The sequence below is a fragment of the Pleurodeles waltl genome, chromosome 3_1 (genome assembly GCF_031143425.1).
Source record: "Pleurodeles waltl isolate 20211129_DDA chromosome 3_1, aPleWal1.hap1.20221129, whole genome shotgun sequence".
In the NCBI taxonomy this organism is placed as follows: domain Eukaryota; kingdom Metazoa; phylum Chordata; class Amphibia; order Caudata; family Salamandridae; genus Pleurodeles; species Pleurodeles waltl.
The window spans coordinates 23781927-23797678 of NC_090440.1; the positions used below are offsets into that span (position 1 = coordinate 23781927).

The window sequence follows — 15752 nt, forward strand, 5'->3', positions numbered from 1 at the left end:
CTAACCTAATGCTGACACTGCCAGATAGGACTAGCACAGGCGCTATCCTAATGCTGACACTGCAGGGCAGAACCAGCACAGGTGCTATTCTAATGCTGACACTGCCGGACAGGACTAGCACAGGTACTAATCTAATGGTGACACTGTAGGGCAGGACTAGCAAAGGCACTATGCTAATGCTGCCACTGGAGGGCAGGACTAGCACAGGGGCTATCCTAATGCTGACACTGCAGGGCAGGACTAGCACAGGTACTAAGCTAATGCTGACACTGCAGGGCAGGACCAGCACATGCTCTGTCCTACTGCTGACACTGAAGGGCAGGACTATCACAGGCGCTATTCTAATGTAGACACTGCAGGGCAGGACTAGCAGAGGCGCTATCCTATTGCTGATACTGCAGGGCAGGACTAGCACAGGCGCTATCCTATTGCTGACACTGCAGGGAAGGACTAGCACAGGCGCTATCATAATGCTGACACTGGAGGGCAGAACGAGCATAGGCGCTATCCTAATGCTGCCACTGGAGGGCAGGACTAGCACAGGCGCTATTCTAATGCTGACACTGCAGTGCAGGACTAGCACAGGTACTAATCTAATGCTGACACTACCGGACAGGACTAGCACATGCTCTGTCCTACTGCTAGCACTGAAGGGCAGGACTATCACAAGCGCTATCCTAATGTAGACACTGCAGGGCAGGACTAGCAGAGGCACTATCCAATTGCTGATACGGCAGGGCAGGACTAGCACAGGCGCTATCCTAATGCTGACACTACAGTGCAGGACCAGCACAGTTGCTATCCTGCTGCTGACACTGCAGTACATGCCTAGCATAGGCGCTATCCTATTGCTGACACTGCAGGGCAGAACCTGTACAGGCGCTATCCTAATCCTGACCCTGCTGGGGACGACTAGCACAGGTACTATCCTATTGCTGACACTGCAGGGCAGGACTAGCACAGGCGCTTTCTTAATGCTGACACTACAGAGCAGGATTAGCACATGTGCTGCCCTACTGCTGGCACACCAGGCCAGGACTAGCATAGGCGCTATCCTACTGCTGACACTGCAGGGCAGGACGAGCATAGGCGCTATCCTAATGCTGACACTCCAGGGCAGGACTAGCACATTCGCTATCCTATTGCTGACACTGCAGGGCAGAACCAGCACAGGTGCTATTCTAATGCTGACACTGCCGGACAGGACTAGCACAGGTACTAATCTAATGGTGACACTGTAGGGCAGGACTAGCAAAGGGGCTATGCTAATGCTGCCACTGGAGGGCAGGACTAGCACAGGGGCTATCCTAATGCTGACACTGCAGGGCAGGACTAGCACAGGTACTAAGCTAATGCTGACACTGCAGGGCAGGACCAGCACATGCTCTGTCCTACTGCTGACACTGAAGGGCAGGACTATCACAGGCGCTATTCTAATGTAGACACTGCAGGGCAGGACTAGCAGAGGCGCTATCCTATTGCTGATACTGCAGGGCAGGACTAGCACAGGCGCTATCCTATTGCTGACACTGCAGGGAAGGACTAGCACAGGCGCTATCATAATGCTGACACTGGAGGGCAGAACGAGCATAGGCGCTATCCTAATGCTGCCACTGGAGGACAGGACTAGCACAGGCGCTATTCTAATGCTGACACTGCAGTGCAGGACTAGCACATTCGCTATCCTATTGCTGACATGTGCTGTCCTACTGCTGGCACTACAGGGCAGGACTAGCATAGGCGCTATCCTGCTGCTGACACTGCAGGGAAGGACAAGGACAGTTGCTATCCTTCTGCTGACACTGCAGGACTAGCATAGGTGCTGTCCTAATGCTGACACTGCAGGGCAGGGATAGCACAGGCGCTATCCTAATGCTGACACTGCAGGACAGGGCTAGCACAGGCGCTATCCTATTGCTGACACTGCAGGGCAGGACTAGCACATACGCTATGCTAATGCTGACACTGCAGGACTAGCACAGGCGCTATGCTGTTGCTGGCACTGCAGGGCAGGACTAGCACAGGCGCTATGCTAATGCTGACACAGTAGGGCAGGACTAGCACAGGCGCTATGCTAATGCTGACACTGCAGGCCAGGACTAGCACAGACGCTATCCTACTGCTAACACTGCAGGGCAGGGCAGGACTAGCACAGGCGCTATGCTAATGCTGACACTGTAGGGCAGGACTAGCACATGTGCTGTCCTACTGCTGGCACTACAGGGCAGCACTAGCATAGGCGCTATCCTGCTGCTGACACTGCAGGGAAGGACTAGCACAGGTACTAATCTAATGGTGACACTGTAGGGCAGGACTAGCAAAGGTGCTATGCTAATTCTGCCACTGGAGGGCAGGACTAGCACAGGGGCTATCCTAATGCTGACACTGCAGGGCAGGACTAACACAGGTACTAAGCTAATGCTGACACTGCAGGGCAGGACCAGCACATGCTCTGTCCTACTGCTGACACTGAAGGGCAGGACTATCACAGGCGCTATTCTAATGTAGACACTGCAGGGCAGAACTAGCAGAGGCGCTATCCTATTGCTGATACTGCAGGGCAGGACTAGGACAGGCGCTATCCTATTGCTGACACTGCAGGGAAGGACTAGCACAGGCGCTATCATAATGCTGACACTTGAGGGCAGAACGAGCATAGGCGCTATCCTAATGCTGACACTGGAGGGCAGGACTAGCACAGGCGCTATCCTAATGCTGACACTGCAGTGCAGGACTAGCACAGGTACTAATCTAATGCTGACACTGCCGGACAGGACTAGCACATGCTCTGTCCTACTGCTAACACTGAAGGGCAGGACTATCACAAGCGCTATCCTAATGTAGACACTGCAGGGCAGGACTAGCAGAGGCACTATCCTATTGCTGATACGGCAGGGCAGGACTAGCACAGGCGCTATCCTAATGCTGACACTACAGGGCAGGACCATCACAGTTGCTATCCTACTGCTGACACTGCAGTACATGCCTAGCATAGGCGCTATCCTATTGCTGACACTGCAGGGCAGGACCCGTACAGGCGCTATCCTAATCCTGACCCTGCTGGGGACGACTAGCACAGGTACTATCCTATTGCTGACACTGCAGGGCAGGACTAGCACAGGCGCTTTCTTAATGCTGACACTACAGAGCAGGATTAGCACATGTGCTGCCCTACTGCTGGCACACCAGGCCAGGACTAGCATAGGCGCTATCCTACTGCTGACATTGCAGGGCAGGACGAGCATAGGTGCTTTCCTAATGCTGACACTCCAGGGCAGGACTAGCACAGACGCTATCCTATTGCTGACACTGCAGGGCAGAACCAGCACAGATGCTATTCTAATGCTGACACTGCCGGATAGGACTAGCACAGGCTCTGTCCTAATGCTGACACTGCAGGGCAGGACTAGCAAAGGCGCTATCTTAATGCTGACACTGCAGGGCATGACTAGCACATGGGCTGTCCTACTGCTGGCACTACAGGGCAGGACTAGCATAGGCGCTATCCTGCTGCTGACACTGCAGGGAAGGACAAGGACAGTTGCTATCCTTCTGCTGACACTACAGGACTAGCATAGGTGCTGTCCTAATGCTGACACTGCAGGGCAGGGCTAGCACAGGCGCTATCCTAATGCTGACACTGCAGGACAGGGCTAGCACAGGCGCTATCCTATTGCTGACACTATACGGCAGGACTAGCACAGGTGCTATCCTAATGCTGACACTGCAGGGCAGGGCTAGCACAGGCGCTATCCTATTGCTGACACTATATGGCCGGACTAGCACAGGCGCTATCATACTACTGACACTGCAGGGCAGGACTAGCACATGCGCTATGCTAATGCTGACACTGCAGGACTAGCACAGGCGCTATGCTGATGCTGGCACTGCAGGGCTGGACTAGCACAGGCGCTATGCTAATGCTGACACAGTAGGGCAGGACTAGCACAGGCGCTATGCTAATGCTGACACTGCAGGCCAGGACTAGCACAGACGCTATCCTACTGCTAACTCTGCAGGGCAGGACTAGCACAGGCGCTATGCTAATGCTGACACTGTAGGGCAGGACTAGCACATGTGCTGTCCTACTGCTGGCACTACAGGGCAGGACAAGCATAGGCGCTATCCTGCTGCTGACACTGCAGGGAAGGACAAGCACAGTTGCTATCCTTCTGCTGACACTGCAGGACTAGCATAGGTGCTGTCCTAATGCTGACACTGCAGGCCAGGACTAGCACAGGCACTATCCTATTGCTGATACTGCAGGGCCGGACTAGCACAGGTGCTATCCTAATGCTAACACTGCAGGGCAGGACTAGCACAGGCGCTATCCTATTGCTGACACTGTAGGGCAGGACTAGCACAGGCGCTATGCTAATGCTGACACTGCAGGGCAGGGCTGGCACTTGCGCTATCCTATTGCTGACACTATAGGGCAGGATTAGCACAGGTGCTATCCTATTGCTGACACTATAGGGCAGGATTAGCACAGGTGCTATCCTACCGCTGACACTATAGGGCATGATTAGCACAGGTACTATCCTATTGCTGACACTGCAGAGCAGGACTAGCACAGATACTATCCTACTGCTGACACTGTAGGGCAGGACTAGCACAGATGCCATCCTATTGCTGACACTGCAGGGCAGGACTAGCACAGTCGCTATCCTACTGCTGACACTGTAGGGCAGGACTAGCACAGGCGCTATCCTAATGCTGACACTGCCGGGGAGGACTAGCACAGATGCTATCCTACTGCTGACACTGTAGGGCAGGACTAGCACAGATGCTATCCTATTGCTGACACTACAGGGCAGGACTAGCACAGTTGCTATCCTAATGCTGACACTGCAGGGCAGGATGAGCATAGGCGCTATCCTAATGCTGACAGTCCTGGCCAGGACTAGCACAGGTACTATCCTATTGCTGACACTGCAGGGCAGGACTAGCACAGACGCTATCCTACTGCTGACACTACATGGCAGGACTAGCACAGATGCTATCCTATTGCTGACACTGCAGGGCAGGACTAGCACAGGTGCTATCCTAATGCTGACACTGACGGACAGAACTAGCGCAGGCTCTGTCCTACTGCTGACACTGCAGGGCAGGACTAGCACAGACGCTATCCTACTGCTGACACTGCAGGGCAGGACTAGCACAGGTGCTATCCTACTGCTAACACTGCAGGGCAGGACTAGCACAGGCGCTATCCTATTGCTGACACTGTAGGGCAGGACTAGCACAGGTGCTATGCTAATGCTGACACTGCAGGGCAGGGCTGGCACTTGCGCTATCCTATTGCTGACACTATAGGGCAGGATTAGCACAGGTGCTATCCTATTGCTGACACTATAGGGCAGGATTAGCACAGGTGCTATCCTACTGCTGACACCATAGGGCAGGATTAGCACAGGTACTATCCTATTGCTGACACTGCAGAGCAGGACTAGCACAGATGCTATCCTACTGCTGACACTGTAGGGCAGGACTAACACAGATGCTATCCTATTGCTGACACTGCAGGGCAGGACTAGCACAGTCGCTATCCTACTGCTGACACTGTAGGGCAGGACTAGCACAGGCGCTATCCTAATGCTGACACTGCCGGGGAGGACTAGCACAGATGCTATCCTACTGCTGACACTGTAGGGCAGGACTAGCACAGATGCTATCCTATTGCTGACACTGCAGGGCAGGACTAGCACAGTTGCTATCCTAATGCTGACACTGCAGGGCAGGACGAGCATAGGCGCTTTCCTAATGCTGACAGTCCTGGCCAGGACTAGCACAGGTGCTATCCTATTGCTGACACTGCAGGGCAGGACTAGCACAGACGCTATCCTACTGCTGACACTGCAGGGCAGGACTAGCACAGATGCTATCCTATTGCTGACACTGCAGGGCAGGACTAGCACAGGTGCTATCATACTGCTGACACTGCCGGGGAGGACTAGCACAGATGCTATCCTATTGCTGACACTGCAGGGTACGGTATGACATGTTGCTGACACTGTAGGCCAGGGCCAGGTCGTGGCCGTGGCCAAGGCCTTCACCTCTTCAGCGACGCTGAAAGGGATGATATCGGGTGGTGCAGTCCTTTCATCGTTGGCACCACAGGCCAGGCCCTCCTTTGCCCCACCCTGACCCTGTAATCACTCCAAGGCCTTCACCTCTCCAGCGACACTGAAGGGGGCGATATCGGGTGGTGCAGTCCTTTCATCGTTGGCACCGCAGGCCCTGCTTTTCCCCACCCTGAGCCTGTAAGCACCCCAAAGCCGTCACCTGTCTAGCGACACTGAAGGGGACGATATCGGGTGGTGCAGTCCTTTCATCGTTAGCACCGCAGGCCAGGCCCTGCTTTGCCCCACCCTAACCCTGTAAGCACTCCAAGTCCTTCATCTGTCCAGCAGTCCACATGTCCTACCTTGCTTACCTTCTGCATCGCCGCACACATCACGTCATTCCCTTTGTGGTACGGAACTTGCACGGAGCCCAGAAACTTCACTCGGAACTTCTCCACCCAATCGCTGCTCTTTACTGTCGCTAGAAGATATAGATAATAACATTGAAACACAGACCCCCTATGTAAAGTAGATGTGTCCATATAGAAACCTGTACGTCACGCATGCCTAACCCAGGATTATTCATGTAATATATTTACATTTTCCATAAAATGCTTGTGACACCCACACTCTGCATAGTCAGGAGCTATGGTTTGTATCAAGGGAATATCTGTACATGCAATCGCACAGAGGGCTGGATATCACAATATCTAGAAGAGCATCCTCAGGCTTTTGTACAACAGTCCTTGGAATTTGAGGTGGCCTATTTCTTCCTTGAAAACAATTCTGTTTTTCACAGGGTAGAAAGCACATCTCCCTTCCTAGACCCCTGAGCTTCTTCTACATGAGCAGCCAAGTGTGGGAGCCTCGCACACTCAGGCCAATATTAGGGGGTTTTGTGGGGCAGGGAAGCACGGCAAGTCACCTTGCTGCACTGCCCTGCGTCTCAGGGAAAGGGCAGGAATGTACCACATTTATCTCATACGGCTCATTCTTGTCCTCTTCCCCTGCTCTGGTGCACAATTGCCTGCATAGCGCCAACACAGGTCCCTTGTATCATGGTGCAGGGGTGCTGAGTTGCATGCAGGATTGTTTTGTGTAGGAAAGGACACCTCTCTGCACAAAAATAATCACAATAGGTGCTTTACCCTTTCTATGTGTGCTGCACATCGCAGCACACATAGAAAGAGGAACAAAACAAGGAGAAATGAAGATATTTCTCCTTGTTACGCCTCACCTGAGGAGGTGTAGGATTGTGGCGCATTCCCAGGTTTACCAGAGTTGCTAAATGTGGGAATGCATCAAAAACCATGGGAGTTACGGGGAAATACCCACCGCAACGCCCATGGAACACCTCCAAGATGCAGCATGAGGCAACACAGCAATTTGCGCTGCTTTGTCTTACTCCAGATCTCTGAGGCCATTGAAAGCCAAAGTGGCTTTGATTGGCTAAAAGAATATTGCTTAGTGGTTTGCACAACGTATGTTCCACGTTGCATGGTGCAAGCATGGTGCAAACCCCTCATAAATATGCCCCTTCTACTACTACGCACTGCTACTGTGAGTAGAAGGGTGGCACCTGAAGGGAGGCATGTGATAGGCTGCTTGGTGTCCTGAACATGAACATCTTCTGTAAAATCATCAGCACTGCTCAATTTGACCACAGCAGCCCCACACATTGCACTGCAGACCACAAACCACTTAGGGGGAGATGTGCAGACTTTACTTTCCAAGACGGATGTGTATAAACATTTTTTTTGTTGCCTTTCGCCACAGAATAAGCACTCTCTAAGAGAAGACCTATGAACTTTGCTCGTGCACAAGTTCGGATTTATACTCTGCGTTGAAAGAGACTGCTGATTTTTTAGCATTGTACAAGACGGTGGCCTGAAACCTCCAATTGTTCCAGGAACAACATAGGCCCATATTTATACTTTTTGACGCTAAACTGCGCTAACGCAGTTTAGCGTCAAAAGATTTTGCGCCGTCTAACGCCATTCTGAAGCGCCATGCGGGCGCCGTATTTATGGAATGGCGTTAGCCGGCGCAAGCGGACCGGCGCTGCCTGGTGTGCGTGGAAAAAAACCACGTACACCAGACAGCGCCGGCGTAGGGGGAAAATGGCGTATGGGCGTCTTAAAATGGGGCAAGTCAGGTTACGTCGAAAAAATCGTCGTAACCCGACTTGCGCCATGTTTTTTCGACGCCCATCCCCCATCAACATGACTCCTATCATTGTAAAGATAGGAGTCATGCCCCCTTGCCCAATGGCCATGCCCAGGGGACTTCTGTCCCCTGGGCATGGTCATTGGGCATAGTGGCATGTAGGGGGGCACAAATCAGGCCCCCCTATGCCACAAAAAAAAAAAAAAAAATACTTACCTGAACTTACCTTAATGTCCATGGGATGGGTCCCTCCGTCCTTGGGTGTCCTCCTGGGGTGGGCAAGGGTGGCAGGGGGGGTCCCTGGGGGCAGGGGAGGGCACTCTGGGCTCATTTTGAGCCCACTTGTCCCTTAACGCCATGCCTGACTCAGGCGTTAAAAAGCGGCGCAAAAGCGCCGTTTTTGGCCACGCCCACTCCCGGGCGTCATTTTTGCCCGGGAGTATAAATACCACGTAAAGGCCTGGGAGTCATTTTTTAAGACGGGAACGCCTCCCTTGCATATCATTAACGCAAGGAAGGAGTTCACGCTAAAAAATGACGCACTCTCCGGGCACTTTGGCGCCCGAAGCGTCTAACGCCATAGTATAAATATGGCGTTAGTTTAGCGTCGAATTTGCGTCGAAAAAAACTACGCAAATTCGGCGCAAACGGAGTATAAATACGGGCCATAGTTTCCTCTGGTGGTGGGACCAGCTGCTACGTTTATAAAAGACTGCCAAAAAGATGGTCATTTATAATGCACTGGCAGGAACACTGCACCAAATAGTTTTCTTATTTTTATTTTCAAAAAGAAGATACTGAACCAGGATTTTGTTTTTGAAAAAAAAATGTAATGTTCCCCTAGCCATGGGAGTCATCTCCCATGGCCAAGAGAGCATTTTTTGCATTTTACTTCCCTCACCACCATGGTTTGCCTGGCCGTGACGGACAGTAAAAAAATGGCTATGTCCACCCATCCTGATTGGGTGGGTGGACATATAGCCATTTCTCTGCTGGCACTTACTCCATCGGGCCGTCAGAGAGGGTTGGCTGTGGTGGTCATGGAGCAGTAACCGTCATAGCCAAACCTATGGTCCACCTGCATCTAAATCATTGGGCAGACCATGACGTTACTGGTGAGGATGCTCCGTCGTATCCTTACCACTAACATATAAATCAGCCCCTTAGGGCCATATGTACGAAAGCTTTTTCCCATAGACACAGAATGGGTAAAATCCTTTCGTACATCTGGCCCTTAGTTCTTTAGTGGTTTATAAATGTTTTTATGATTACCCTAAACCCTTCAATGGAGTGGGAGACCATCAGAAGGGGGAAAGATTTTATTCAGTACCATTAAGACAATCAAGTGATTTGTAATAATGCCACCAATATCATCCCTATAAAGGTTTCTGACAAATAATTTCAAGTTCCTACACCAACTATACCGCAACCCGCACAAAATTCTTTAAAATGGGACTCACTGTGGATGAATGCTGCCTGAAGTGCACCTTTCCACAGGCCAATTTTATACATTTAGGGCCTGATTTAAGAAAAGTTTCTTGCGCCCCTTCCCGCCCCCTAATGCCACCATGTGCGCGCCATATCTAAGATACGGCACACCACAGTATTAGTTAGGGGAACGAGCGTCAAAACTGTTGACGCTAATCCTGCAAAGCCCATTGAGGCGCATTGTAAAGATTTCTTTGCACCAATTTTTCAGCCCCCCTAACGGGGGAACACCCCCTCTGCATACAATATGCCTGGGGCAGGAATAATGTAGCACAAAGGGTTATAAAGTGGCGCAATGCATGCATTACGCCATCTGTAAATACAGCATGGTGATTTTGGCCTTGTTCGGCCGCATTAGCGTAAAAAAAGAATGACGCTAATGTGGCGCAAGGAGGCACTAGGGGATCTAAAATCTGCCCCTTAGCGTGGGAATGTCTGAAGGTGGTGGGGTTTTGGGAGGGTGTATTCTCCACAATACACGCAATCACCACCCCCCTGGTGGGCCGTACCCTCCCTGGCGGCCTGGCTGCGAGACGCCGCATATTGCCAAGAACAAAGGTCTAACTTCTGGGAACGGATGCCATTGCAATCCCGCCCCAAGGACATTTGGGAGCCGCTTCTCACCTAACTGTGCAGCTTCAACCTCCCCCTGAGGGCCAAGTACCCAGAAGCGCACTTCACCCCGACTCAAACACCACTCATCTCCCCATTGCTTGACAGAGCTTCAGATACTTTGCTGCATCTGATGCAGTAGCACAACCCCAATTATTCCACCACTGTTTCTCTGTAGCTCGCTCATTAGCTATGCAGGGGGTGGGTACATTGTGCCGGTGATGTGGGATTTGCGCAGTATGTGCATGGGGTGCCGTAGATCTTTGTCACTGAAGCATGTGTTACTGTGTGATACCATGCTTCCCCCCTCTGTTTTCCCTTCCCTCACCACCCCCATTCTCACCCCACACCCATTTTTTCCCCACTTGACATTGCTGTGTCAGTTGTACTGTATATGTTTTAAATGCCAATAAAAAATAATTGCAAAAACACATTTCAACAATAGCAAATTACAACAATATATGTTCTACATAAAAATCTGATAATCAAACACCATGTACCTAATCACTAAAATGATTCTGTCAAGCAAAAAAAGATTTCTGACAAAATATTTGATTAAAACTAGCGATATTTGTTGAATCCATGACAAAACCTGTTCTGAAAAGTATTAACTTCACTTGGGCTTCTCATGAAGAATGTCCCAGTGTGAGGTGGGTGGCATGCTTCTCATGGGATGGTGTGATTCCATAAGCAAGCTTGCTAGGTTTGTCCAGCTTCTATTTATGTGAACAGAACCTCATGGGACACAGAGCCGTACCTGTCATGTGGTCTTGATCCTTGGTGACTTCAATGGCGTAGTATGCGGGAAAGATGCCCCGGTCGCCCGTCCTCATGTTGAAGGCTTCGTACCAGAAGTCCTCAGCCTGCACCTCTACCAGAAGCGGGTCGTCCACCTCCAATTCCAACTCATCATCGTGGCGTGGTACAAACCTGGGGAGTGCGGGCAAGAGCATCAGTGAGAGGGAGGAGGGTAGGGTACCAGCGGGTGGGCACTGTGGGCCACATCACAAGTGCCCTCTTAATACTAAGTTGGCGGAAACAGAAGCTACGATATGATACTACGAGACACGGGGTTCTTCTGCATGGGGTATTACCACACAGGTCACTGGCTTGAGTAGCGTACCCTTATCATAGATAGGTAACATGAAGTTGGATGCCTGACGGATGAGAGGACCACCCGCTAGACTCATGACGGATCCACTAAACCAGTCCATCCCACAAGTGGGACCATCAATCTTTCTACATGATGATGGACATGTTGTCAATCAATGTGAGGGAAAAGTCTAGCCCAGTGGTTCCCAACATGTGGTCTCGGGGGTCCGTGAAGTCTCCTCACGGGGTCTGTCACTGCTTAGATAATTAACTAATATTAACAAATTAATAAAGTGTATATAAATAAAGTGGCTAATTGTACAATTCAACATTTTTAAATGTACTGTAAATGTGAAGAAATTTGAAATTGGAGGCTAAAAACTGAAATAGTGTCCTCCAATTGATTTGTGGGAGCCGTGCAGGTGCATCAAACAGAATGTAGTACGGACGATATGTGTAATAAATTAAATTCCATAAAATACTCCATCCTTCTTATTAAAATTAAAACATTTCTATTTTTATTTCATTGGTTTGCAAATTAAATAAAATGTGTTATCATTTGTGTATGTGTCTGATGGGATGCTTGTTTCTGTATATTTGCATATTGTTTTGTGGTTCAAATCATCCACAATGTTTAGTTCGGGGTTCTTGGCTTCCAGTAATGACTCAGTGGGGGTCCCCAGATTCCAATAATGATTTAGTGGGGGTCCCTGGGTTCCAGTCATGATAAAGTGGGGTCCACAGAAGTCAAAAGGTTGGAACCACTGGTCTAGCCTGTGCAGAGAGCAGCTCAGGCCACATTCCACCTACCCCTCTTTGAATCCTCATCAGAGCCCTAGGTGGCCATCTATGCAACACAAGGAGGCCTCATGCAAAACTACAAAACTGGCAATGCACTACGGTTACATCAAATTAAATTATTTCAAGAAACCGTCTGCTATGAACCTTTTACTGTAACTTTTTAGTGCAACATATATAAAGTTACATGCTGCTATGTAATGTATTCTTGTTGTTCTTGTGTATTCCTCTTTGTAACTGTGTTTATGTAAACTGCTTGTATGGAGTGTGAATCTGTGCTGGTGTAAAGTGCTCCGCTGGGTCCTGTTTGGGCTGTGAAAAACTGCAAAAATAAATAAATAAAGCCTTTGCATCTACATGCTTTTGAAAAGAGGATCCTTCTGCTGGATTTCAAGAATTGTTCCTCTGATGCAAAGGTCCTACAAAGATGGAATAGAAAAGATGTACATTTCCCATCTAGATCCAGTGTGGACATCTGGGGTTATCCGGGTGAAGCAGAATGCTTGGCGGAGGCAAGGTGCAGTAGTGCTTTCCTCCTCAGTGATTGTAGAGTGTGACCTGTATCAGTCTAGGGAACCAATGACTTCCTGCAGAAGGATCCAGCCAAGGAGTCAATATTTACAAGTGAGGGCTCTTGGCGAAGGGCAGGGTCCAGGCCATGGTAATCCTTCAGGGCTTTGATCCTCTCAGGTTCACGACGCGGTTCTCAGACTAGGTGAAGACTTGATCGATAACCAGACACTCACCTGAAGACTGCGCGATGGGTCTGTTCTCTCTCCTCCCCATTTATCATGCAAGAGAAGAGGCCGAAGGACTCTGCACCTGGATTGGGAAAAGAAGGAAACTTTACCAACGTTCAAAGTTGTTATAGAGGTGTCTGTATAGAAGGGGAACTGGAAGAGACAGAAAATGAAGTCTTAGTAGAAAGACTCCATCAAAACACAATCTTTTTCACTACTATGCTAAGAGGTCAGTACAGTGGTGTTCAGAGAGCACGCAACATCTGTAATAGCATAATTTTTGTTAATTGCAATAGAGGACGTAGACAGAATTTCCCTCCATAGTTTGCCCAAATATCACATTGTAAGTGTGTCCATCTGCAGTTTGCCCACCATACATGTCCCTCGCTACTGTGGCCACGTGCCCGATCCACACGGTGCATGTAACACCCTCAGCTTTAAACACCAAACAAGCCATTCAGTTGTGCCCACAACGTGGTCACTGCAGCAAAGCTGTTACAGTGCACTAAACAGTCCGCATGCCCACCTGTTGTGTACCCAAAGATGGTGTTCCCATGACTCAGACCACTGGCTCAACCAGACTGATCACAGATTCAACCACTAGTAATCCATACAACTCCAACTATTTGTGCATGCTAACAGGCATGCCAATCTATTCCCAACAATGTACCATGTGTGCATTCACTGGCAAAATGTTGGACTCATCCATATACACTGGTGCACAGAAGTTTATCCCATGCATGCACAACAATCTCATCCAAACGGGGAAGACAGACCAGTTATTCACTCCAACAAATTCATATCTAATGGCGTATCTCACCCAAATACTCATGCTGATATGCCCATGGTCCATGGTCATCCATAGAATGCTGAATGACCACATTCCGATGGTGAACAAAGAAAACAGTCAACCACAGTTTGCACACTGCTCCCATCCCAATGGTATACAAAACACACACATGCAAGCACACATTCAAGCTATTACCCCTATCATTCTTCACCAAACCTTTCACAAAATACAGTCCAAAGGTACCATCCAACAGAGTATGTAGAACACACGTCTGTCTCTTCCTCATGGTGTACGTAGACCACACACTCACCACTAGTATTCCAAACACATCCCTTCAGTGTTGACTCCACCCCTGCTTACAATGTACCTGAAGGTACCATCCAACAGAGTATTTAGAACACACGCCTGTCTCTTCCTCATGGTGTATGTAGACCACGCGCTCACCACTAGTATTCCAAACACATCCCTTCAGCGTTGCCTCCACACCTGCTCTAGCTGTATCCAAAGGTACAATCCTACAGAGTATGTAGAACACACGCCTGTCTCTTCCTCGTGGTGTACATAGACCACGCGCTCACCACTAGTATTCCAAACACATCCCTTCAGCGTTGCCTCCACACCTGCTCTAGCTGTATCCAAAGGTACCATCCTACAGAGTATGTAGAACACACTTCTGTCTCTTCCTCATGGTGTACGTAGACCACACACTCACCACTAGTATTCCAAACACATCCCTTCAGCGTTGCCTCCACACCTGCTACAATGTATCCGAAGGTACCATCCAACAGAGTATGTAGAACACACGTCAGTCTCTTCCTCATGGTGTACGTAGACCACGCGCTCACCACTAGTATTCCAAACACATCCCTTCAGCGTTGACTCCACACCTGCTTACAATGTATCCGAAGGTATCATCCACCAGAGTATGTACAACACACATTTGTCTGTTCCTCATGATGTACGTAGACCACACGCTCAACACTAGTATTCCAAACACATCCCTTCAGCGTTGACTCCACACCTGCTTACAATGTATCAGAAGGTACCATCCAACAGTGTATGTAGAACACACTTCTGTTTCTTCCTCATAGTGTACGTAGACCATGCCCTCACCACTAGTATTCCAAACACATCCATTCAGCGTTGACTCCACACCTGCTCTAGCTATATCCAAAGGTACCATCCTGCAGAGTATGTAGAACACACTTCTGTCTCTTCCTCATGGTGTACGTAGACCATGCCCTCACCACTAGTATTCCAAACACATCCATTCAGCGTTGACTCCACACTTGCTCTAGCTGTATGTAAAGGTACCATCCTATCAAGTTTGTAGAACACACTTCTGTCTCTTCCTCATGGTGTACGTAGACCACACACTCACCACTAGTATTCCAAACACATCCATTCAGCATTGACTCCACACCTGCTCCAGCTGTATCCAAAGGTACCATCCTACAGAGTATGTAGAAAACACGTCTGTCTCTTCCTCATGGTGTACGTGGACCATGCTCTCACCACTAGTATTCCAAACACATCCATTTAACGTTGACTCGACACCTGCTCTAGCTGTATCCAAACGTGCCATCCTAAAGAGTATGTAGAACACACTTCTGTCTCTTCCTCGTGGTGTACGTAGAGCACAAGCTCGCCATTAGTATTCCCAACACATCCCTTCAACGTTGACTCCACACCTACTCTGGCTGTATCCAAATGTACCATCCAGTAGAGTACATAGACCACACACCTGTCTCTTCCTCATGGTGTACGCAGACCACACGCTCAACGCTGGTATTCCAAACACATCTATTCAGCGTTGACTCCACACCTACTCTGGCTGTATGTCTAAGTACCATCCAGTAAAGTACATAGAGCACACACCTGTCTCTTCCTCATGGTGTACGTAGACCACACGGTCACCGCTAGTATTCCAAACACATCCATTCAGCGTTGACTCCACCCTTGCTTACAATGTGTCCGCAGGTACCAGCCAACAGAGTATGT

General features: G+C 49.6%; 1 protein-coding gene across 6 annotated transcripts in view; it reads right to left on the reverse strand.

The window, feature by feature from the left end:
* The window catches only part of MAPK8IP1 (mitogen-activated protein kinase 8 interacting protein 1), a 298023-nt gene that overhangs the window by 51457 nt on the left and 230814 nt on the right, over positions 1-15752 (reverse strand). For 3 of the 6 annotated variants that reach the window (XM_069221748.1, XM_069221749.1, XM_069221751.1), the window contains 3 exons: positions 12968-13043; positions 11089-11261; positions 6437-6546 (listed from right to left, as the gene is read on the reverse strand). In XM_069221748.1, the coding sequence (XP_069077849.1) occupies positions 6437-6546; positions 11089-11261; positions 12968-13043 (359 nt within the window). Of the gene's footprint in view, positions 1-6427; positions 6547-11088; positions 11262-12967; positions 13044-15752 lie in introns of all 6 variants that reach the window. The other 3 variants (XM_069221747.1, XM_069221746.1, XM_069221750.1) reach the window with 1 other exon arrangement.